Here is a 25,074-nt window from a genome sequence, read left to right as displayed (position 1 = left end):
CGTTCAACACGTTCAGCACTTCCTGCTTCCCTTCCTCCACTTCTTCTGTGGTATTTTAAGCTCCAAGCCTCCACCTGTGGCTTCCAGCTTTCGACACAAAACAAGTTCACACTGATTGGTTCGACTGGAAATGTTCTCGACTGGCAGACGGCGAGACGGATCCGGCTAACGAGCTCAGACATTTTCACACCCCTGATGAGCCGATTTTGTATATCGAGGGCGAGCGCCGAGTTCCCACCGAGGGTTGCGAGTCATGCAAATGCATTTTGAAGCCGCCGATGCTGCCGACGCTGCCCGGGGGAGGTTCACGGCTTCGTGACAGCTGATGCTAAACTGCTTTGCTCACAGCCGGCCGTATCGAATCGGGCGCTAACGCGAGGCCCCCGGTTCACTCGGGTCCTCGGCAACGCCTCGGCTGGCGGCGAGCGCAGCCGTTTGACTCCACCTGCCCGTCGCTTGATCGATGGGCCGGCCATTCAGAGGCGGCGCCGTCTCCCCGTGCTGACATGCTCGCGTGTGACACGACTGTAAATGAAAGGCGACGGGTGATTTTCCTGTGGTCGCTTCTCCTCTGCGCGTTTTTTCTTTCTTACTTTTAGTGGCTCCTGGAGCCTCTTGTTGCCTCGAAGCCTCCGACTCGCTGCTGCTTATGAGACTCTCACGTCTCCAAACCTCCAGTCACCAGCACACTGGGATCCATAAAGCAGCCAGTCCATTGGTCCCCAGTACTGGATGAGCACCTGGCACTTTTTTTTTCCTTTTTTATTTCCTTTTTTTTCGCCCACTGCTGCTGCTTGAAAATTGTAGTTTCTAGACTTTTGAAGTTAAGTGTAGGCAGAATCTAGCGATGCAATGTATAATTAAAGGGGCACTACACGATTTTCAGCATGCCAACAAGCTGCAACTTCAGAAGGAGAAAAATATGCGCTCAAATGAATGCTAACATTAGTTCAAACGATGCCGGATGTAACCCTAAACCAAAACCCTGATACCCTGTCACGTTTCCAAGGGGACCACTATCAGGGACGGAATTGTCTCCGACACAAAATCCTGCTACAGCGCATGCGACTGTTTAGTTTGATTAAACCAAAGTCAGTTAACATTAAATGTGGGTTAACATACAACATATAAGTGGTTTACACAAATGTTTATTACAGTTTGATGGCACATGCTGATTCGTGCAGGCAACTGCAGGCGACATGTGACCCATGTGACTGTGAGCCCACTCTTGATTCTGTGTCTTCTCCCTTTGTAACTTCTTTCTACTGGCTGCTGCTGCTGCTGCTGTTGTTGCCGCTGCTGCCAAACTTTGGATGTTTGAGTGAAATAAAGCTCCTTTTTTATCTCTATCTTTTTTTTTTTGATGGACCAACACTCTTGGGAGGTGGTCTGTGAGGTGAGGGGAGTGGGTGTTTGCCTCCACTGTGGTTTTTGTCAGACACGCATGTATGAGTCAGCCGGGCACGTACACAAGAAAAAAGGAGTGTCTGCAATTTCTTTTTATTTAATTATTTTCTACATTGGCTTGCATCATTTCTGAGCTTCAGTGGGCAGCGGGTGTCCTCGTCGGAACCTGCGGCGGCATCGACTCAAATGCAGCGTATTAAGACGATGCCAGAAGTGAGTCAGTGGCTATATATAAACGTCCAGATTAACATCCAGCCTGGTTATTATTCAGCCTTTTTTAAGTGCTTACAGATTCTCAGTGACAGTGAGTCAAGTCAAATTATATAAAGGCCTAAACAGATGAAAATCTGAGAATTTAGTGACAGTAGGAGCTACCTTGAGATCCATCCAAATTTCCGTGCTTGGAGACCCAACCTGTGACAGGAAGTAGCAGTGCTAAACCCGCCTCCACTTCCTTTTCATCTTCTACTTTTTGAAGGGGATCTCATTTCAGTCCATCCCAAGCAGGACGTCCAGACAGACAGATGGTTGTCTTTTCTTGTCATTTCTTACACATCAATTAAACATAAAAGACGCTGCCCTACAAGACTGTGATAGCGTGTTTGCTTGCGGACATTAGCATAAGCTAGCAGGCAAACAGCATTTTTCTCCCTCTTTGTCTTGGCTGCTTCTCTGATTGTTTGAACAGTTTTGAGTGTGTGGACAGTACACTGTGAGTGCTGTGCTGTGCACTCATTGTCGCGTGTTTTCTTTAGATTTGCGACAAACATAAAGAAGCCGAGATAGCATTAGAGGGGGGAGAAAACAAACGAACAAACACGAGCGTGTAATTACGATCCGCCTCGTGCAAATTTGTGCAAATAAAAAGAGAAGTGGCGGAGAGCAGAAAAACACACAACTGCTCTGTTTGAGTAAATTGTCGCTCTGACGTGCGGCGAGGCGGCGACACGTGTTACAGTCGCACCTCTCCGAGCGAGCGTCGCTCACAGCTGACAAAACAGTCTGTCAGTCAGTCTGTCTGTCAGTCTGTCGGGTGTGCTTGCTCCAGGTGACCGAGGATCTGCAGGATGGTCAGGTGACCTTCACGAGGCCTCCTCTGACTCTCAGTCTTTGGCGCGGCGTCACGGCTTTCCTGCCGTCAAAAAAAACCCAAAACAAACAAACCCATCTGAGGCGAGTCCTCCTCCACCATGACGCCGCAGACAAAATATTTTGCCGGCGGTGTGACAGTCAGCAGAGGGAGGAGAGAAGAACCAGGAGGGGTATTTTTTTTTGGTGGTGGGGGGGGGGGGGGGTTCTTCTTTCTTTTCTTTTTTTTTTTAGCGCTGGTCCAGGTCCAGGTTAGGAGGCTCTGTGTTGTGTTTGATCTGATGAGCCGGAGGTGGCTGAGGTGTGTGTAGCAGCAGCAGCAGCAGCAGCAGCAGCAGCAGATGAAGACGTCCAGCTGTTGATGATGATGGCTTTAGTCAGTCCTCCCTGCACTCGTCCCTCCTCCGTCTCTGCAGAGCCTCTGTGTGTTTTCATCTCACATTTACTCACACAAGGCTGAATCTTTCTCTCTCTCTCTCTCTCCCTCTCTTTCTCTTCCCTGTCTATCTGTCGCTCCCTCTTTTATAATTCACCTCATTCTCACATGTCTCTCCGCTTTCCTCCTCCCAGACTGTCAAAAAGCGCCGGCGCATCAGTCGGAGGCCGCCGTCGCCCAAAACATAAACCCAAAAAATATATATAATATATACATATATATATATATATTATATATATGTACATATATATATATATATATATATATATATATATATATATATATATATATATATACACATATATATATATATATATATATATATATACATATATATATATATATGTATATATATATATATATATATATATATACATATATATATATATATATACATATATTTTGGCCTGACAAAAACAAACATCCTCCAACAAAGAGAGAGGCCGCAGCCTGAGCAGCAACACCTCTCTGATGTATTCCGGGCCTCCGGCTGTGCAAACAACAAAATAGGTGTTGTTTGTGCAGAGTGGAGCATTTCGCCACGACCCCCCCTCAACCTCCACCTCCCCCCAATCCCCCTTTTTTCCCCCCCACGTTTTCGCTGCCAAGATACCAACAGGATCCTGAGCGCCCCCCGTTGGCAGACGAGGTGCGCAACGTTTGCCAGTTCAGCCAAGTTGCCAATTAACAGAGTGGGCGTTTTGTTGAGTCCAGACAGTTTGGGATGAGTGGAGCCGGCGGCCCTCCGTGTCGGCTGGGCAGCATTGAACTCCTCGCCGAGCTGCTAATCATTCGCTTCTCCTTCTCCTTCTTTTCTTCTCTCTCTTTCTTGGCACTTCTGTCGATTTCTCTGCTCGCAGCTGCGCGCCCACGCTGTGGACATGAACGGCAACCAGGTGGAGAACCCCATCGACCTCTACATCTACGTCATCGACATGAACGACAACAGGCCCGAGTTTCACAACCAGGTGTACAACGGATCTGTGGCGGAAGGATCCAAACCAGGTGAGATAACACGATACTGTACAATACGATACGGTACAGTACAGTACGATGTGATACAGTACCATGCAATGAGATGCAATTTGAGAAGATGCACTGTGTCAGGTGGAACTCTCTTGGGATCACATTTGAATCCTATCACTGTGGATTTTGAATCCTCTGCAGGAGACTTTTGATGGAACAACACAACCGTTTTTTGTGCTTTTCAGACAATTATTGTCAATACATACATATCTACTTCTTTGTTACTTGTTTATCACACATCTTTCAAACTTTTCGCCTCCGTCTTCGGAGAACCCTTTGGAAAACCTTATTGTTTCAGCCCTGTGTGGCCTGCTCCCGTTCCGAGCCGTGAATCCTCTGTGACTGTGAAGTTTTTGGCCGCCTCATTCAAAGGCGAGGTCGTGCGTGTGGGCCGGATGGATCATTATCAGACTCCGCGGAGCATGGAGAGATGTAGGCCCTTTTTTTTTTTTCATTTCTTTTTTCCTTTGTTTTTTTTCTTTCCTTTCCTCGGGACCGCGGAGCGAGAGTTACGGTCGGTCAATGCAAAGCCGGAGACGGGAGCGGAATGTGCGAGTAGGTCTCATGTCTCGACTGGAGGAACTCTTGTTCTAACAATCAGACCCCGAGGACCCGTGTTTGTCTTTGCGGCTCCCTGATATTGTTCGGCTGCAAAGTTTAATCTCGGGGGGATTTGTAAACAATGCGGGGAGGCATGTGGTGCGTGTGCAAGTGTGTGTATGGACGAGCAAGTGTGTGTCTTTACGTGCGTGCGTGTGGTTGTGTGTGTTTTTGAGTCAGACACGACTCCTCAGTGGAGCATGGCGCTATGTACAGAGTTCCTAATTAGCGGCGGCATCCACACATTGCAAACACTGCTCTGCGTATTTATTTATTTATCTAATTATTTGTTTGTTTATTTATTTATTTATTATTAACCACGATCCGGCTTGACGAGGGGCTTTATTTTGAGGCATTTCTGTTCTGGACAGAGAATGATGCGAAGCTCTAATTTAGTAGAAAGAGATGGCGTGTCGTGTGCCATCGGGCTGTCCGTCTTTAAAAAGACATCACAGGCGGCGTTTTGTTTGTGGAGCGCGACACGCCGGCTGCTGAGAGTTGTGTGTCAAACGCAAAGGAAAAAAAAAAATGTTTTCCTTCCTAGGCCCAGTTAATGGAGTCTGAATTGACAGGATTTAATTAGGAAATCAGGCTGCAAAGCCTCGTCGTTCTAATTGGTTGTTTAGTAAAGAAATCAAAACAAGCTCGTGTGACACTTCAAGGGGACGTTTGGCACTTCTTCTTTTTTTTCTGGGCCACTACTGGCTCTTTTGAAAACTGGACGGCCATCTTTCCCCCCAGAAACAAAGAGAATAAAGTGGAAGAACGAAGTCGTGGAAACATGGATAAAACCCCGCAGCCACATAAACCGACCGCAGAAACAAAACAAAAACATACATTTTCCAGAAAGTTCCGCACTGGAATGAGGAAGAGAGTAAAAGCGCACAAATACCCCAGAAGATTCTCCGCGTTTGTTTGTTTTTGGGGGGGGGGGGTTTACATCTGCTGTACCTGCTGCACCTCACACGACCCAGATTCCCTGCAGCCCACAGAGCACAACGGTGATATTTACCCTGGTGATTGAACCGGTGGCGGCGGCGCTAAAACCAGGCAGTTTTGCTCTTCTCTGAACTCCGTGATGACGACGACGACGTGTGTCAAACTTCCTCCTGAGACTCGAATCACGGCGACGTTTCAAAACAAGAGTGAAACTCCCGCAGGGGTTCCTGCAGGCGCTCCAGCAGGAGGCCTCGTCAGGGCGAAGCGCTGCTGCCGTTAGGAGCCTGAACGCACCACGTCCATCGAGAAGTCGAGAAGATGCAGAATGAAATAAATCTGGTGGAAAAAAATAACAACAACAACAACAGAAACAATAATAATAATTTTTTGTATTTTTTTAGTGACGAGATGCAGATTTTGCTGAGCAGTTACGATTAACAGTTGGCTGGCTCAACAATTAGAAAAATAAACAGCCCACTGCTGTCAACTCACCCCTGACACTGTCAAGAAAATTATATCCATGAGTGCTGTATATATTATATATCATCTGGACACAGAGGTCTCAGCAAGTCGTCGGCAAGAAAAATCTCAGTTTTGCGCTGTAACTGATAATTTTTTATTTTTTCAAGGTTTATGAAAAGAGGATATCTGAGTGGCTCTTGAATTATAAAATGTGTATTTGGTTCAAGGCAAAGTCTCTTCTCTAAGCAGAATATTGAAAAATAAAGGCTCCTCTGCACCCTGGTCTTCCGCTTAAATGCACGACAGAGCTCATGGTGTCCCTTATTTCAATGCATATAAAACCCCCAAGTTGAGGGATTCTGTCAGGACTTGTTACAAGTGACGAGTTTGTCATGAGATCAACGTTCTGGGCCGGACAATAAATCATTGCGGCAGCCGAAACAACTCCATTTGTCACCCTCTCCACCCGATCAACCTGTGACTAATAGGATTTAATTTGCAGGGGCAATCAAACGTGACGAAACACTTCATGACAGAGTGACTTATCTGATTACGTTCGGCGCTAGTTCATGCAAAAAATAAAATGGAGAAGGAGGCCGGCGTAAATCCGGGGAAACACGACCGTAAGCTGCTGTCTAAATATGGTCTTATGTTGGCTGAATGGCATGAAACTCTGCGATAGTCTGAAGAGCTTTAAGCTGAGGCTGACTCTCCGCATCAGGGCCACACTCTGGGCATAATTCACCCGGTCCGCACTGAAAACCCAGAACTGAAGCGGACCAAAGGTTGTCAGAGGTCATTCAGAAGTGATAAATGACAAACCAACGGAAGCAACGTAAAGTTTGAAAAGATAACTAGTCTTTTGTAATGCAGCCAAATCAGTAAAGTTGATAGAAACCAAGAGCTGTTATTGAACTGAGAGGGTAGCAGTATGTACTTTAGCTCCTGAAACATTTTTCTCCAGGAGTCTGCATTCAAGCTCATCAGTGGTGATAAAATCAATTTCATTTTCAAATAAAATCTGACGAAAATAGCATAAAACCTTTTGATTAGAGGAACCGCTCACGGCCAGCGGTCCCTCCGGTCGGCAGCAGTGCAGTGTTTCCACTGAGAGTTTCTGGATTTCTGCAACAACAAAAAAAAAGATAAAAAATAAAAACGCTGCTTGGCAACTTTCTGAGTTGTGAGTGAAAATCGTCGCGTCGATGTGCAAACTGCACGATGTGTTGCGCAACCTCACGCGAGGACAAGGATCCGCGTGGTGTGACTTCCTCCGAGGCGGTTCACCCCCCCCCCCCACCCACCACCACCACCTCCCCGCCCCCCAACCCCCTCCTCCTCCCACCACCCCACTCCAACTGCGACTTGTTCCCTTTTATAGAGCCACTTCCTCGGAAATGAGAGTGCAAGATCAAAACGGGCGGCTGAGTGGCTCCTCTCACACTCAATTTACCCTCCCAGGGGTGAGGATGGGGGGAGGGTTGGGGGGAGGGGGGGGCAAGGCGAGGCTTTATATGTGTTGCCTCCCAAAACATCTGCGACTCCCTGAGCTCTTTTCATTTAGTTTTTCATTTTTAATGCAGTAATGCTGATGGTGATTCCAGGGTGGCTAACAAAGTCTTCTTGCTTTCTTTTTTCCACCAGTTGGGGTCATCAGGTGATTCTTTTTCAATCAGTTTGATTCAGACAGTTGAAAATAACCTCCAAAAATCATTATGCAGCAGTACAGGTACTTTAAAAGTGTGAATAAAATGAAAGCTACTTTGGTCCGTTCCCTGAGCTGCGGGAAACATCACGTGACTCATCATGTGATACAAGCTGTGCTGGCACCTGTGCAGGTGCTGTTTGATGGGAGGGGAGAAACCACCTGACCACCTCCTGGACTGCCATTGGTTTAGAAACAAGTCAAGTCAACTAGATCTTGCTGGTTCTGAAAGGGCCCCAACAACAAAGGACTCAACAGGTTCAGGAAGCGCACAATACGACAAACATGGCAACAAAGTGATAATGAGCAACAATTTCCCACCAAAAAAAAAAACAAGGAAAACAGAAGGAAAAACTCTTTTCCGTGCGAAAGCAGCGTCCAGTGTGGCAGGAAGCGTTGCTCCTCCTGCGGCATCCTTCTCTTTCGCAGCAGCCGGAGCTTTGCTGTCACTTCCTGTCGACTTCTTCCAAGTCGGGAGGCAGCTTGCAGCGGTCGCTTCCTGCTTCTGTCACAACCACCAACCACAAAGGAGCCTGAAAACGCCTCAGGCTGGATTTGGCAAGATGGACGTGCAAGAATTCAGCGCTCCCACGTGTGAACCGTTTTGGCTTCCTTGCAAGATTAACACGTGCACACACACACACACACACACACACACACACACACACACACACACACACTCACTCTATACAAACACTTTGCTGGCTAAAGCTTGAAACTGAACGCAAACATCTACTCAGCCAATCATGTGGCAGCAACTGCAGTGACTGTGGACACAGTTAAAGGTCGGAGCATCACAACCACGTCTTAAAAAGTAGCTTTTCCGACGAGTAGCGGTATTGAATACGTGCTTAAATAAGAGAAAATTCCTTACCTCCTCCTCCTCCTCCTCCTCTTCTTCCTCTTCCTAGTCCTCCTCCTCTATCTGCTGCTCCTCTTCCCCATCATCTTGCCTCCACAATTGAGGGTCATTATCCTCTTCCACTCTTCCACTGCGACACTCCCCCCTTTTACTCTTCCCATTAGCCGCCAGCTAACCCTCCTCCTCATCCCCCTGATTTTCCCTCCCTGTCTTTGTGTCTGTGTGTTTTACCTTCATTATCTCTCCATCACCACCCGGCACTTTTCTCTTTTTGGATTTCCTGCCATATTCAGGCCTCGCCGGTGACTTTGGGGATCACGTGAGGCTTAAAAAAAATGAATAAATAAATAATAAAAATAGCTCGGAAAATATGTGCGCAGGTCCACCGGTTAAATTTTCAGCTCCGGCGATTTTGGCGGAAAAAGCAATTAGGATTTGGAATTAGTGTTCAAATTAGAGGAGCTTAGAGATGAACCCTTTCAGGCATGGCGAAAGCACTGGCTGGATCTGAGAGTAGCACCATCATCATCATCATCATCATCATCATCACCACCACCATCATCATTGTCGTCATTGTCTGATGTGTGATCCCAGGCTCCTCCTCCTCCTGCCCTTCATCATCCTCCTCCTCTTCATCCTCCCCCTCCTCCTCCTCCTCCTCCTCTTCTGGGACTGTGGCTGGTAGAATATCACCACGGAGCTAATTGTTTTTCTCCTCCTTCTCCTCTCATTGCTCTCATTCTCTCAACCCACAGTAGGGTGTTTGAAACGGAGCGCGAGGCGACAGATAGTGTATGCGAGCCGGTGTTGGAGACCCGGTCACCGGGGTGGAGACGCCTGTCGCTGCTGTCGCTGCTCCGACCCTCCAGGCTCAACCAGTCACGCTCCATTATTCCTCCACATGTGCTTCTGGCATTAAAACCTTGATTTTCTTTCTTCAACGTCTGCTTTTGATTTGATAATTGGCGCTTTGAAGCCGCCCTGCGCGCCACCTGCCACCCAGCACTTCGCCCACCGGGGGCATCCGGGGAGCTAAACGATTAGTTGTTGAGTCACCGATTTTTAAAAAAAAAAAATTTATTGCGCCCACCACTACAATCACTGCACTTTATCTGAGGTTTTTTTTTGTTTGTTTTTTTTTTACAAGATTTGGATTATTGCCTCCCACACCACTCTGCAGTTTTTCAACCCTTCCAGACTAAAAGATCACCGACAGCAGTGGCAACTTTCTCCTGTTGTTCTGTGGTTTCTGCACAACAGCAATAAAAAAAAAATAATACATGAGCTTTCTCCTGATGATCCTGATGTCAGTGGAGTTCAGGGTGAACATCTGAGAGTTTCTGCTGGCCGCCGCGGGCCTCTGCTGACCATCCGTCACCCACCACTAGTGCTAAATCCCAAAACTAAATCGGGTAAAAGAAAAGATACATTGACATTTCTCTCATCTCACCCTTTTTTGTTTAAACTTCAAGCTGCCCACACACTCGACACTTATCCATTCCAGCAAACTAAATCAAAAGCAACAGAACTGCAGTTGCTCCCATGATGAAAAATAAATGTGTGCAGAGGGTCGTCGGCTGCTGGTCCGGACTTTTTTTGTTTTAGTTTGTCAAGTTTCCGAAAAACCTTGAAGAGAATCACATCAACCAATCTATTCATCATTATTATTTATTTATTTATTTATTTATTATTATTATTATTATTATTATTATTATTATTATTATTATTATTATTATTATTATTATTATCATTATTATTATTATTATTATTATTGATTATTATTGTTATTGTGCAACCAAAATTTTGCCAGTTTTGTCAGATTTTCACTCTTTTTGTCTTTTTGGAGAACGTTTGCTGCCAACAGGTTTTTGCAGATTAAACTCTGAACATTCAGCTGAGGCAGCCTCACATTAAAAAATTCCCTCCGCTCCTTTGTTCCCCTCAAAGTTTTCTCTCTCTCCATTGGCTGCCTCCATCCATCCAAGCAGGTTCGCTCTCCAGTCGTCTCGGCTGGTTTCTCCCGGTAGCCCGTTGATGGCGGCCTGATGGAGAGTGACATTTTCGCAGGAGCCCGTGAGAGCGAGAGGAGGCGACCTTCCCTCTCCCCCCCTGCACAGTCGCTCCTAATTGGCCACTTGCAAACCGTCGCCAATCGATAATTCAGGCCCGGCTCGGACGCAGGCAGGGACGGCAGCCTGGTCACCTCGGGCCGGGACGTACGTGTCGCTAAACGACTGCACGTTTCCCCGTCGTGTTCCTCCTTAAATCACGATTGTCGATCCGCGGTTGGAAGACAACCAGGAGGCGGAGATAATGGACGGTGGAAACGGCAGCAGAGCCGCGGCCGCTCGTTACTGAATGACCTGTGCAAGCGCTGCAAACGTCGGCCCCTTCAGCTTGTTAAAGGACGGAGCAGCTCGGTGCTGCTTAAAGTTGCAGCTGATTCATCACATTTCTGTTTTCCTTGTCGTGTGCCTCCGCAGAAATTTTTATCTGGCAAACACAGGAAGGCTGCAAACTCTTTGCGGGCGGTGACATTTTCCTGGTCTGACCCCTGAAGGACCTCAGAGACCTGGGAGGACTTCCTCCACCTCCTGCACGTCTTGCTCTCCTCCCCCTGAAGTCCTCGGCTAACTTCTGTCCTCCGTCCGCAGGCTCGTCCGTCATGCAGGTGACGGCCAGCGACTCGGACGACTCCACCACGGCCAACGGCATGGTGCGCTACCGCATCCTGTCGCAGACGCCCCACAGCCCCATCCCCAACATGTTCACCATCAACAGCGAGACCGGGGACATCGTCACCGTGGCCGCCGGCCTGGACAGGGAGGTCAGTGGTCGCTCGCATCGTCTCAACGGCAAAAAGATCAGGCCTCCCAGGCCCCGTCTTACCACTCACTTCCATGTCACGTGGGCATTTAGCCCTGTGTTCACAGCCTGCTGCTAAAACTGATGATTGGACCTCCCGGGTGTCTGTACATGCACTGCTGTTCGGTCAGTTTGATGATTTAGCTGTCCGACACCTTTAATTTCACGTTGCTGTGGGATTTTGCTCCTTGCGAGCCCCAATAAACCCCACAGATCCCAGGAGTAACAGTGTATTTAGCCCGCTGTTTACAGCTGCCTGCTAAAATACTAACGCAGGGTTGTGGCTTCCTGCTTTGTTGGACCTTCCGCACGTTTGGAAGGCGGTCAACGGGGGGCGTGGCCAACACCCGGGGGTGGGGTTGTGGTCACCAGCTGGGAGCAGCTTACCATTGCCCTTTGTGACATCACAAATGTCTGTTCTCCAGAACTGTGAGGTTTAGAATACACATTGGGGGACCAGTGGAGGTAAAAGAATGAAAGTGGGAGATTTTTTATTTCTTGTTTTTAATTTCCTGGGAGTTCACTGACAGGCTGGAGAGGCGTTATTGTTGGAAAACACTGGTAAAGTAGTTTTTTACACTGCACGGGACCTTTTAGTCGGTGCCTGGAAGACAACGGCTTGATGTAAATGTCACGTTGGTATTTAGACGTTCAGCCCACATCCACTGGGTGCAGAGAGCCGCCGCTCAGCTCTAAGCTCATTTATTCCTCAACACATCTCTCTGCCTCGCACACTTTTGATGTGGGAAACAGAAGAAATAGCAGTAAAATGATAGCTAAAAAAAACTTCCTCTGCTAAAACGACCCGTTTGCTCTACAGACTCGTCACCAGATGCTCAGATTACAGAGACAAACCAGTCGCAACAGTCGTGTGCGACACATCGCTATTTTCGTCACAAGCGAAGACGACAGCCGACTCGACAGAAGAAGGCTTCCTCTCTCACTCCCTCCCCTTTTCTCTCTCGCTCGCCCCCGTCTAGGTTTGCGCGGCGCTGCACTCTGGCTGCCGCAGATAAGGCTGAACATCAGAGTGGAGCGAGAGCGCGTCGTGAGGCAATCTGAGACCGGCCGACCGGCAGCTTCTGCTGCCATATATTTGCTTATTTGACATGATTCTCAGTGTTGCCAGTTGCCGCCCCAGTATGAAAAGTAGCTATTGGCTGTCTGATCACAAGTTACAAATCAGCACAGACATAAAATACACTACCAGTCCAAAGTTTGGATACATCCTATGAATTGAATGTCTTTTCTTTGATTCTCATGACTGTTGACATTGCAGTTTCTCACTGAAGGCATCAAAACTACGTGGAATTATGTGGGAAACAATTAAAGTGTCAAGTAACTCAAATGTGTTTTATATTTAAATTCTTCAAAATAGGCGTCTTTCATGAAAAAGCATATTTAGAGTTATTTATATAGAGCGTATGACAGCCGAGTCAACCAAAGTCTGTAGATTTGTCACCAGTCAAAGGTGTCTGATTACTCGCTAAACAGAGCAATAAAGTTGCTAAGTTGGCAACACTATGGCACTTTAATACGTCAGTCAGTGAGATTAATGACAGCGAGATGGCAAGACAAAAAAAAAAAAAAAAAAAAAAGCCCATTTTCCAGAGTGGTAAACAACGGCTCTGACCACCAGCCGTCCACTTTGGTCCCACCCTCTCCAGATGGAGTTGGAAAAAACAAACAAACAGACCATGGTGCGTGTGACAAGACACAACTTTCACACATGAAACGCAGCCTGGCGGCGGCTGCAGCGAGTGCCTCGGCTAAATGAGAAACATCAAATCAGCCGAACGCAGCTCGGGGCCGAGTTTACTGCGAAAAGTGCTTTTCAAGTCTGCACCTCGCGCCAGCTGGAGTGTTTTCATCTCATCCCGTCCATCACTGTTCTCCCGACAGGAAGAATGAAGTGAAAAATGTAGGACTTTGCCGGCGAGAGTTAAATCTCATTTTCTTCTCTGCGCTTTTTAAAATAAATACCATGTATCTCTTCCAGTCTGAAAGTCACTGTTTGATTTGGATGGTGTGCAGCGGAAAAAAAGCAAAAAAAAAACCAGCGAGGGCAGGAAACGTTTGTTTTGGCAAGTATCAAACAACAACATCGGCGGCGGCACCGTCGGCCACAGAGTTAATTGGACGTTTGCTTGCATTCTCATCGTTCCGAGACACAAACCATCAGCGGCGGCGGCGGCTTTCGGTCCGCAGAGCTGGTGTGTTGATGATGAGGTCGCTCAGCGCCGTCGCCTCATTTTCGTCTGGTCCGCCGTAGTGGCGGACGCATTTGTGAGCCGTGGCCCACACAACACACACACACACACACACACGAGAAGTCCTGCCCCGGCCTTCATCTTCCTCTGCTAATGAGGAAGGTCACGCAGGGTTGACTTTTGTTTATCCCCGAGCTGCATCAGGTGACGACTGCAGGCAGCGGAGAACCATTGTTGGACCTGAGGCAGTCTGACACACACACACACACACACACACACACACACAGGCGAAAAAATTCAGGTGCGAAAGCCTTTATGTGGCTCCATTACGAAAACAATTCCAGCCACGTAACCTAGTCGACTGATTTTTACTGCCGACATTAAAACTCCTCTGAGTCGCTCTCATAATGTTTATATTCTGCAAAGATCCCCGCGGCCTCGTTCAGCCGCACGCTGGACCACAGCCTCCATGTTTAACTTTTTTTTTTTCACTTACACTGGTCGGACAATAACAACAATTAGAACGGCAGCGGCCAAAGCGAGACACAACGCAGCAGCGGCGCAGCGTAATTTGCCGGCTGTAGTTAGGCTGCTGGCTCGGCGGCTACGTGCTGCATTCGCAGGACAATAAAAAATGACGGCGCTGTGACCCTGTTTCCAGCTTGGCCCGGCCCAAACAAACAGCAGCTGAGGTGAAGAATGAGGGGAGGCTCATTATTCCAGACACACACACACACACAAGCGCCTCTGATCCTCCCACTAAAAACTGGGACACACCTGGGAGTTTGCCCACCTGCTGTTGAGGAAAAAAAATGCTCACGTATAACAAGCACGTGTTTGGCCGCACAGCAGCTTCCTGTGCCACAATATGCGTGTGTGTGTGTGTGTGTGTGTGTGTGTGTGTGTGTGTGTGTGTGTGTGTGTGTGTGTGTGTGTGTGTGTGTGTGTGTGTGTGTTGTCACAAGCAGAGAGCGTGAGCCAAGGCTGAGCACGCAGAGATAATGACTACGATGCTGGATTCATGCATGCAGCGACAATGAGGGTCCTTGATGCAAAAAGAAAAACAGAAATGTGTGTGCACTTAACGAACAGGCTGTAAAATATGATTGCAGGAAAGAATGAAAGAAAAATAAATCAAAATCTACACCATCCAACCAACAGGTGGCGACGTAGCCTCTCAGCCCAGTGAAAGGTGGAGGTGACACCTTGCAGGGGGGGGGGAATCGACAAGGACAATCGAAAACAATGAAACTTGACTTCAGTTTTGATTTTAATTATTTTAATTATTTTAATTCTATGTCCCCACCAGTCGGCACCATCGCCAAACTGGGGACCGAATTAAAAGTTCAACGCAATAAATCAACCGCAGCATCATATGCAAATGACCTGCAATGTGATTGTAAAAACACGTGCAACATGTACAAGACACAAAAAAAAACAATCGACTAGACCACAAAGAGGAAACACACAATTAGTCTGTGATGACACAAGTACAAAAACTGATTTGATTGAGTATAATCAGATTATAGACATGAGTGAAAACCCCAACAATTTACTATTTTAAGTAATTAATCCATTAGAGAGGGTGTAATTGAAAACACTCAAGCATACAGCCGGCTGATGATTTAAATCTAAAATGCTAAAAGAAAAAATAGATTTTCCTGTTGAACAGCGACTCATTTTTATATTGGCAAAGATAACAAAGAAGATAATTCCTTGTGAAAATTGACAGAATATTAGTTCTCGGTTGAGGTTGTAGCAGTTGACAGCGCAGCTCGCATCATGCAAAGTATTTTATAAAAACAAATTATTAGCGAGCAAGAGTGTCGTGGCTGTTAAGTAAGTGTTTCTTACTGCTGACTGCTTGTGTGAGTGGCCAAACGTGTTACACAAGCCACTGCTGAACATTTTTCCCAAACACAGTGGTCCATAGACGAGTAGCAGGCCAGCGACCCTAGAACCAGCTGTGCTGCTCTCTTGTGGCCGAGCTGAAGCCAGCGCCAGCAGCCCGGACCGCAGAACAGCTGTCCGGATGACCCAGCAGTGAGCAGCAGCACCATCAGCACCAGTTACCCCAGGATACATCCCTGAATAGACGCTGACTAGCACTCTGCACCGATGGGAGCGATGCATTTCCAATGAAGCAGCAGGTCACATGCACGGTGGGAGACGCCGGCGTGCCAACGCTGGCTTTCTCCCGTGGTCCTGGCTCTCTTCACCCCCACACTGTCTCAATTTTCCATGAGTCCTGGACGAGGTCGGCCCACCGCGGCACGCAGAGGTGTCGCCTGACGCCAGGCCGGCAGCCGGATATGTGCCAGCGCTGTGTCTGCGCCGCCACACAGAGAGCTGACGGGCTGTTGTTGCTGAGACGCTGCAGCCTGCAGAGCCTGCTGGACCCAGACGGGTCCGTTCTTTCAGGCACAGACTGGGCGGTACTGGGGATTGTGATACCGAGTAAATTCAAGGATAGTATCGCTGATACCGAGGCTGATGCCGATAGCGATACCAATACCAATACTTTTCACATGGAATGTCATGATAATTTAGTTATCAGGGTAAAACACAGGACAAAGATTTTGTTTTTCATCAACTAACTTCAATACAAAACAGTTTAACATTATATGTCATTTGAATTTCACTGCACACAGTTGTTGAAGAATATAGTCACTAGTGAAAAATGAAAAAGACATAGAAAAAGAGAGACACCGTTAACTTATAATTTGTTTGTAGTTTAAGAGAAATTTACTTGACGTCTAGAAGAGAAACTGCAACTAAAGTATTGGACCGGTGCTAATACTCACCTTGGTATCGATGCTATCGGTATTTATATCGATACTCCTGGCCCTGCATTGGCTGTGACAAACACGTGAAAAATTGCCACTCAGTGTATTGTACGCTATGTATGGAGTAGCAGGTGTCTCAGCCTGAGCAGCGCCTGTAGCCCAGGTCTGAGGTGGAGTGTCAGCAGAGGGAGATGCAGTCGCTCGGTGGCTGCGACGACAGGCCAGCCGAGGACGAGCAAAGATAGACGGTGGGCGGTCCGGCGACACCGGGCGAAAGGAGATGTGATGAGAAACGGGATCCGCAGTGTGACCTGCTGCTGCATCAGACAGTTTGTTGTGAAGCCGGCCAGAACCCGATTGGTCCGATGGAACCTTTTTTTGGTTTGTTTGTTTGCAGCATATCCTAAAGGAGCAATGCACATGAAAATCGAAAAACCTGCTTTTCAGCGCAGACATTGGTGCAAATGCAGACGACCCAGGCTAACAATGTTCTGTTGCATGTGGGAAGCTTTATTCTAGCAGCTTTTAGGCTTCTGAGTGGCAGAGTCAGAGGAGAGCAGAGAGTCTCTTTTATTGTCCAACTGTTTTTTTGGTGTTTCTGGTTTGTTTGTTTTTTTTTAGAGTGAATCATACATTGGCAAAGGCACTGTGACACAAGTACAACGACCAGGTCCACTGTCACACAAAACGATGTTCCACGTCATGTTTTTTAATTGGAACAACACAAAACACATAGAACAAGCATCATATTGTGCATTTCACAGCTAAGAGAAAAGTTGTACTGCAAAGAAAAGGTCAAAGCCCAGAAGAAAAACCACCTGAAAGTTTTGGGAAAACTTCCAATTGGTCATGAGGAGCACAGCGGTGTGCTCCCACCTCCAGGTCAAGTCTCTCCACTCTTTACTCCAGAATCAACTCTGCAGCTCAAGTCGGGCTCCTGATTCTGAACGTGTCGCCACTAATATCATGTCACGGTGCCCTCTGGCCGCCAGGATATAATGACTGTGACAAGCAACTCCGTTCTCGCCCCCTTACACAGCGAAGAGCCGCTTAACAAGTGTTGGCTGGCTGGATTCGCAGACAAAAACCCTCAGAAAGCTGAGATATTTGAATGACGGTGACCTTGGCTGACCTCAGCCAGCAGGGAAAAGAGGAAATTTGCAATTTCATTTGGAGACAGTGGTCCGTTCTTCAGTGTGACTGAACTAACGAAGCAGATGGAGCCAAGCCTCCCGCCAGCCGCCGCACAAAGTTGATGAACCCACAACCTTCTTCATGCTGACAGTGCCGTGGCTACCACAGTCTCTTTACACACACACACACACACACACACACACACACACTTACACACCTTGCACCCTAACTAAGGACCACATGTTTTTGTCTAGTGGCAAACCTGGACAATTGATATCTGATCTATGAAGTGCAATAATTATGCAAAAAATGACTCCACTCACACTGAAGCTACCAGAACACCAAACTGAACCACTGCTCATCAGTCTGTCACGCTTCTATTTTAGTGTTCTAAAAAAAAAAGAAAGTGTTCCGGTTAATGCATCAACAGAGAGCAAATTGTTGATGCAAAGTCATTTGATTGGCAGCATCACGACCAATCAAATCACTGGGACCGATCAAGCCTCAATCCAAAGGGTTGTGGGTCTGTTCATTGTTGAATGTGTCGTTTTCATTCATAGCCTGAAGCCACCGTCTCCTTTAATGGATTCCAAATCTAGTTGGACTTGAGTAACTGCTTCTGCTGCAGCAGCGGCTGTGCTCCAGCTTCTGTGTTCAGAGGCCGGTCCAGGGGAGCCGGTTCTGAACAGGACAGTCTGCTGGGCACACACAGACGTCAAAGACGTGCACGTTGTACGGCTGTAAAACGTCACCGCTGCCCTCAGAAGAGTGACGTAACAGCCGCAAGCCTCCCACTGTGTGACAGCTCCACCTGCTGGTGGAGCCCAGTCATACCCCCTTCCCCACCACCACCACCACCACCTCCACCACCTCACCTCAGCCGACTGAGAGGGAGAGGCGTCTGTCAAAGCCTGAGCTTATTAGCTTCCTGCGAGGCAGTTGTAGATTGATGCGTGTGGCCGGATCCAAATGAGCCTGCAGAGAGACACATTTATCGGAGCCTCTATTTACCGGAGCGGGAGATGGTATTGATATTTCATTACGAGTCTAATAAAAGGGCAGCCAGCATTGAGTTTTCATTAATCGGGTCGGTTTGGTGCGGATTAACATGTCGGCGCACTTCATAATGACTCGCGGTGATGCTAAATGACTCCAGCTGGGTGTCTTAACTGGCCTCGGTGGCGGCGTTGATCAAGCAGTCGAGTGCATCCTTCACGGTCGGAGAAAATAATAAATAAAGAGAGAAATGGACAAGAGGGGGAGCGGGAACGGAGGAATGGAGACACACTGAGAATGGCAAAACATACCAAAAAAAAAGGCAGACTGACAGAGAGAGACAGACGTTTAGAGAACTGACAGGCGAAGCAGGTCGTGATACCCATACGTGATGAGAAAGCTCGGGAGAGATCAAAGGAAGCTCAGAATTTGAGATAAGAATGACGGAACAATAAACTAGAGCTGGGGGAGTGGAGGGCAGGGGAAGGGGCTCTCTTAGGACTTAAATAGCAGAGAAACTGTCGCCCCAAGTAGCAAACAGAAGCCTCTCCCCCCATCCAGCTGCACCTGCGGGACGTCTGTTTGTTCCTTCTCGTCCCTCCAGGCAGCAACTGACCCCAATGATGTCGCCCAGTTAGTCCGGTTGAAAAGCGACCTGGGGACTGAGGGAGGCAGCGGCATGGCTTAAAGTTGCTTTGTAGAGCCAGTCTGCAGGGGCTCCATCCCCGTCCTGGCCCGTCCTTGACGCTGGTCTCTCTCTCAGCCTCTTATTGTTGCTTCACTGCTGAGCAGCTGAAGTCCAAGCCAAGTGGATTAATAAGAGGGGAATAGTGCGTGTGTGTGTGTGTGTCTCTCTCTTCTGCAGCCTTGGGTCCAGGGAACAGGCTGAACTTTCAGCACCATGGACAGCAACATACGGAGCTCTTCCGCCAGAAGAACCAGGAGTGCTGTGCTTATTTTTTCACTTCTGGGTTCTTCTCCAGCAGAATGAAAGAACTCCACGTGCTCCTCCTGAAGTCTGTCTGTGTTCCCACGGCTGTGTCAGTCCCAGGGAATGTACATTTTGTAAATGAGGTCAATGACATGTTGAGAACTTTGTGTTGAGAGCCGTGTGAGGACAAGGTCCAGTAACTTGCAAACCACTCACTTTACAGTTTACGGTGTTACTTTTCACATGGTGATGAGTCAAATAGATTCATTCCATCAGTCTGCCCAATCACTTTGTTTGATCATTTCTTATCAAACAAGGCTTTCAGCTGTGTTTTGTTGAATCAGCACACATACAATAAAAAAAAATGTGTTGTCACTACCCTGGGACAGACACCAGTGAGGCATTGGTGCCCTATGTGACATCACAGTGGGGTGATTGCCAGACCGGTGTGTTTTAGCAAATACTTCCTCAGCAGCTGGATTGAGCAAAATAAGTAAAAGTTGGAAACTTGTCAATCATGGGATCTTCGCTGACAAGATAGAAACATTGCTGAAGTGGATTTTTCATGAACGAGGTCCTTTTTAGTGTTCATTCACTGGCTGTAAATGTTGCTGCCCTCAGTAAAACATTCCTGCCAGGCCAAGCGTTACGTTGTGTGAAAATTATTCACTGCATGGTGATATATGAGGCCGTAAATACAGAGCTGCTCCACTTCATGCCATCACAGTTTGGGTTGGGGACGTAACGTGTGTGTGTGTGTGTGTGTGTGTGTGTGTGTGTGTGTGTGTGTGTGTGTGTGTGTGTGTGTGTGTGTGTGTGTGTGCCCGGCTGTAGCACTGCTCTGAGAGGCGACGCCCTCCCCGCCGCTGTAACTGGGCTAAGTAAGGCGCCCGTCCACCTCCGCCGATTTATTTGCAGCACATCTTAAAGTGGCAGCGCCTTCATTTAAATGAGTGATGAACCAGATTTGTTCACACAGCGGAAAGTCGAGACTTTTAGGCTGTAATGGATGGGCCTTTCTCCCGACACATTGCATCTCCTCCGCCTCCTTACAGCTCTGTGTGTGTGTATGTGTGTGTGTGTATTCACGCTTACGTACCCCTTCGAATATTTGCTGTGGCTTTGACTTTGTTGCACCTATTAAACCCAACAAACCAATACCGTTCTCCCCCTTGTGTTTTTTGTTCGGCCTGCAGAAAGTCTCCCAGTACACCATCATCGTCCAGGCCACTGACATGGAGGGGAACCTGAACTTTGGCTTGTCCAACACAGCCACGGCGCTGATCAGCATCACCGACATCAACGACAATCCTCCGGAGCTGACAGTGAGAACGGTGAGTCCCTGACCTGTGTTTTATTGATCCAGGGAACAGGATGTTCCAGACATTTCAACAATTTCAGAAAGAAACAGAGAAGAAAAGCTTTTTTCTCTCTCTTTGTAGCTTCACTTTTGGGAAGACTCTGCCTTTATGTTCTATATCTTTTATTCCCTGTGAAATTTGTTGTGTGCTAATATTTACACGTCCCGGACGGCGGCACCACAGGAGGACAGAAGGTCAGTTTGGCCTCATGCTGGACATAAAAGACCTTGAAGTCCTTTTTTTCCCATCTTTGCAGAGAAAATGCAGCTGTCTGCAGTGTCCTGGTCTGCACTCATTCAGTTGCTGTTGGAACTATTTAAATTTATTTATAAAGGAAAAAAGCCCCCCTGGCTGTTTTTATTTTCTTTTCCAATAATGTTTATGCATTACTTTATATTTCTTTGAAGACTTTCTCTCTCGGTTTATTATAACATTTTGTCCCCATGAAGGATTTCGGGAAAATGACCAAAAAAAACTTGACTTTGTATTTTCAAACTTGTTTGCTGCACGACTTTGGACATTGAAGAAACGTAACATGCAGCAATGAGTTGGTGTATGAAGACAAACATCAGCAGTGTGGAAGGTGCATCATGGGAAAGATGGAAATCTTTCCTGTTGAAAGTCAGCAGCTTTTATCCCAACTGAGTTTCTATCATCGCTACATCAGCTGCCAGGTCGCTGTTGATCTGGAGGCACGATTTACTTTTGAGGCTGCTGCACATTTTTATTCTCTGCTCCTGTGGACCAGACGGCTGATAGCAAACATCCGGGGCGCCGCACTCAGATTTTCCAGATTCCCAGAGATGGGCGGTTCCTCGGCCCCCTGACATGGAGAGCGTGTCGGCGTGTCGCCCCACCGTGTGATTGCGGCGTCCTCCGCGGGGTGAATGGCAGTGCAGTTCCGGCCGCCTGCTCTGATAAGACTTCCCCCGGCCTGCTGTCATTGCGGTCACAGACACTCGATCCTGCATCCTGCAAACTGCGGAGTGAGTCAGCACCGAGGTCTGGCCACGTTAACCTGGCAGGGCCGGTGCTGGTGCTGGTGCTGGTTCCCCAACGTGGAAACTTTTAGATCCAGCAACCGGCTGGAAACCAGTGGTGGTTGGTGTTGTAGTCAAGACCTCACCAACCAAGACCAAGACAATATTAAGACTGGAGAGTATCCAGGCCAAGACAGGACCAAGACCTCACACTAATCAGCATCTTTCAGAGTGAAGCAGGTGGAGCTGCAGCAAGGCTCTGCATCCACAGGAGCACAGAGGTGTTGGATGGAAGCAACTTTGCGGGATGAACTGATCATTAAGCTCAATGATTAATATGGCAGTTTATCCTGGTCCAAGAACAGCGCTTTTGTTGGCCAACACCGACTGAACAATAAAACTCCAAGCTCATCCAGTTGACAGTGACTCCTGAAATCCTCTCACGCCTGTCCTGCGACATCACGCCACTTCACGTTGCCTCGTTTATTGGCACCAAATAAATGAGGCTCGAAAAACGTGAATGTGAAATAAAACCCAGCGACTATGTGAAACAGTCGCACATAGATGGCACTGTGAGGAATGTTTGCTGTCACTTGAGCACCCCCCCCCCATGGAACTCCTCCAGGCTTGCAGCCTGAGCCTGTTAAAGAGCAGTCACGCATAATCTGTGCTTCCTGTGACTCAACGGCGGCAGTGAGATGAATGGAAAAGAAGAAGAAGAAGAGGAAGAGAGGGGAAAAAAACGCTCTTTTCTTGCTGCCTTGTCAGTCTGCACACATTTTTTTTTGTTTTTGGATCCCCAGGAAGCAGCCAGGCTCTGTAATTATCTGAGCATGACGGGCGGGTGAGGAGGATCCACGGCTCTCAGCGGGAGGCAGAAAATAAAACATAAGGATGCTAATTAAGCGGTATCGCTCGCGGGAGGCCCCCTGATTCAAGAAGTCGATGCGTGTCGCTGATATATATGTATGTTTTATTCATGTCACAATGCAGGGCGGCGACGGCGCCGCTGGAGCTGCCGCTGTGTCAATCGTTGCGTGATGACATAAAAAGGCGGCGGTGGCGCTCGCCGCTTGTCGATCTAATCAGGGCGTCTCGTCAAGTGAGCAGCAGCGGCAGCAGCAGCGGCAGCAGCAGCGGCGGCGGCAGTGTCGCCCCAAAGACCTGTAGGGTTGAAAGCACCAACTCTCACACACACACACACACACACACACACACACGCACACACACACACACACACACACACACCCAGGCTGTTTGTGATTCACCTGCAGAGCCTCCGCTGCCTCTCATGTCTGCAGACCCGACAGCGTCCCGCTCTCTCACTCTTTGATATGTGTAGGAACCAGAGCAGCTGAATGAAAAAGCAGCGCCGGCACACTGGAGAAAACAATTTAAGGAGAAGAATGCGTCCACTGAGCTTTAAAATCAATATTTTCTTCCATACAAGACTGGTGAAATGATATATGTGACATATTTATGATTATTGTCTGTATATACTTAAATGTACGGACACACACACAGTGGTGAAAAAATGTTTTTGGACTCCTTGTGCATTTGTGATGTACTGTGCTGCACTAAGAATCAGTCTTTACTCTGCAAGTGCAGATTATTTCTGTGCAGTCACCAACATTGACCCACTTGCTGCACTGTTCAGTTCAGCTCAGAAGTGGATGTTTCAGCAAGACGACGACATTCCTCGCAACACATCCAGAGCACAGGAGCACAAGAAACTACGAGAATTTAGTTTCCTTTAATTTTGTCTTAAACACTCCCAGATACGATATAATTTCCCTTTGTTTGTGTTGTTTGTGCCTCTGGTGCAGCCAAACCTTTGAACTGACAAAGCATTTCCTTTAATGACAATAAGTAAGATGGAGTCAAAATTTAAGGGTGTATGAAAACTTTTTCCCACTGCTGTATAAATAGAGGGACAGGAATTATTAAACCATCACACGAGAGGTTGATCTGCCTATAAGACCGTGTGAGACATCAGTCTGTTGACTTTATGTGTTTTCTGCCTAACTTTGGCAGCTCGGGAGGTTTTTTCAGTTTTGGCTCGTCAAACAAATGAAAAAATCATTTATTTGTGAATGTCCGGCTCCCAGAAGAGCTCAGCCGAAGATAACAGCGATCTGTTTTATTGGAATATAACAGCAGGCGACGAACCAATTGGGAACTCTAGTCTTGGAGGAAGAACTTTCAGCTGGCAGGCCAGTGGCTCGGCCTGTTGTTGGCGCCGCAGAGCTGGCAGGTTGTCGATCTCGTAGCGGCGGGTCGACTGGGTGAGACAGTAAATCTGCCTTATGAAAAATTCTGCTTTGGCTGGCACGGCACAGTGGGGCCTCGGGGGACAATTACCTACGTTTGACTTGGACTTGGCCCCGTTCCTTCCCCCACTTTTGACTTTTATTTATTTATTTTTTCCAACAACAGAATCCATTAGAAACACTGTGTCTCTAGTGGCTTATCACTGGGTCCACATTGCATTCAGAGAGCCTCCACCACCACCACCACTCTACTGTCAGGAGCCGATTCCATTTGGACGCCTGACAGCGTGCGCCAAAAACAAGCTTGGAAAGTTTTTTGGTGTTGTGTCTATGCGAGACCAAAAAAAAAAAATGGAAAAAAAGAGAGGGGAAGCTGGAAAGGGTTTGGGAAATGAAATGGAGAAGCCCACACACGGGAGACTCGGGGAGCGCTTATTCAATTTGCTCAGAGCTTATCGGCCCGGTCACGCTGCGCTGGGGAGGAGAGGAGCGGCTTCGGTCCCGCGATGATCACGTCATTAAAGTGCGAAGCAGCTGCCAGACACACAACGTAAGCAAGTTAATGCCTGTGAAGAGGAAAAGTAGCATTATGCGCCCGGCAATGGGAGCTTTGAGAGCGCACGTGTGCACGTATGTGTGCGTACGTGTGTGTGTGTGTGTGTGTTTGTGAATGCGTCTTTGGAGGGCGCAGCTGTTGCCAAGTTTCCTCCAGAGTTGGTTAAAAGTGGGCGGGGCTTGTCTCAGACTGCAACATAATGAAGATCATTAGCCGCAGATTATTCTGCACGCTGCTTTAATTACAGCACTTATCTAATTGCTTATTAGGACCTGGTTTTGGCGGGCACGTGGAATCTTAATGGAATGGGTAAACATTTAATTGAACAAATCCATTAGCCCCAATAATGACTGTGGTAGCGGCAGACGTGCTGTGGTATTGAGCACGATGGGTTTCAGGTCTTCAGTCTCCTCTTCTGTCGGGCTCCGGCTCGCCACTGTCCGTCACGGCTGGTGTTTT

The 25,074-nt window shown here is 47.7% G+C and overlaps 1 protein-coding gene across 2 annotated transcripts in view; it reads left to right on the top strand.

The window, feature by feature from the left end:
• LOC142880463 (cadherin-4-like) overlaps positions 1-25,074 on the top strand; it is a 115,762-nt gene that overhangs the window by 74,765 nt on the left and 15,923 nt on the right. For both annotated transcript variants that reach the window (XM_076014411.1, XM_076014410.1), the window contains exons 5-7: positions 3,793-3,937; positions 11,181-11,353; positions 20,645-20,782. In XM_076014411.1, the coding sequence (XP_075870526.1) occupies positions 3,793-3,937; positions 11,181-11,353; positions 20,645-20,782 (456 nt within the window). The remainder of the gene's footprint in view (positions 1-3,792; positions 3,938-11,180; positions 11,354-20,644; positions 20,783-25,074) is intronic.

This window comes from Nelusetta ayraudi, unplaced genomic scaffold, assembly GCF_046127955.1.
Source record: "Nelusetta ayraudi isolate G7.1 ecotype Tasmania unplaced genomic scaffold, CSIRO-AGI_Nayr_v1 ptg000168l, whole genome shotgun sequence".
In the NCBI taxonomy this organism is placed as follows: domain Eukaryota; kingdom Metazoa; phylum Chordata; class Actinopteri; order Tetraodontiformes; family Monacanthidae; genus Nelusetta; species Nelusetta ayraudi.
This window is presented reverse-complemented; position numbering and strand designations above follow the sequence as displayed.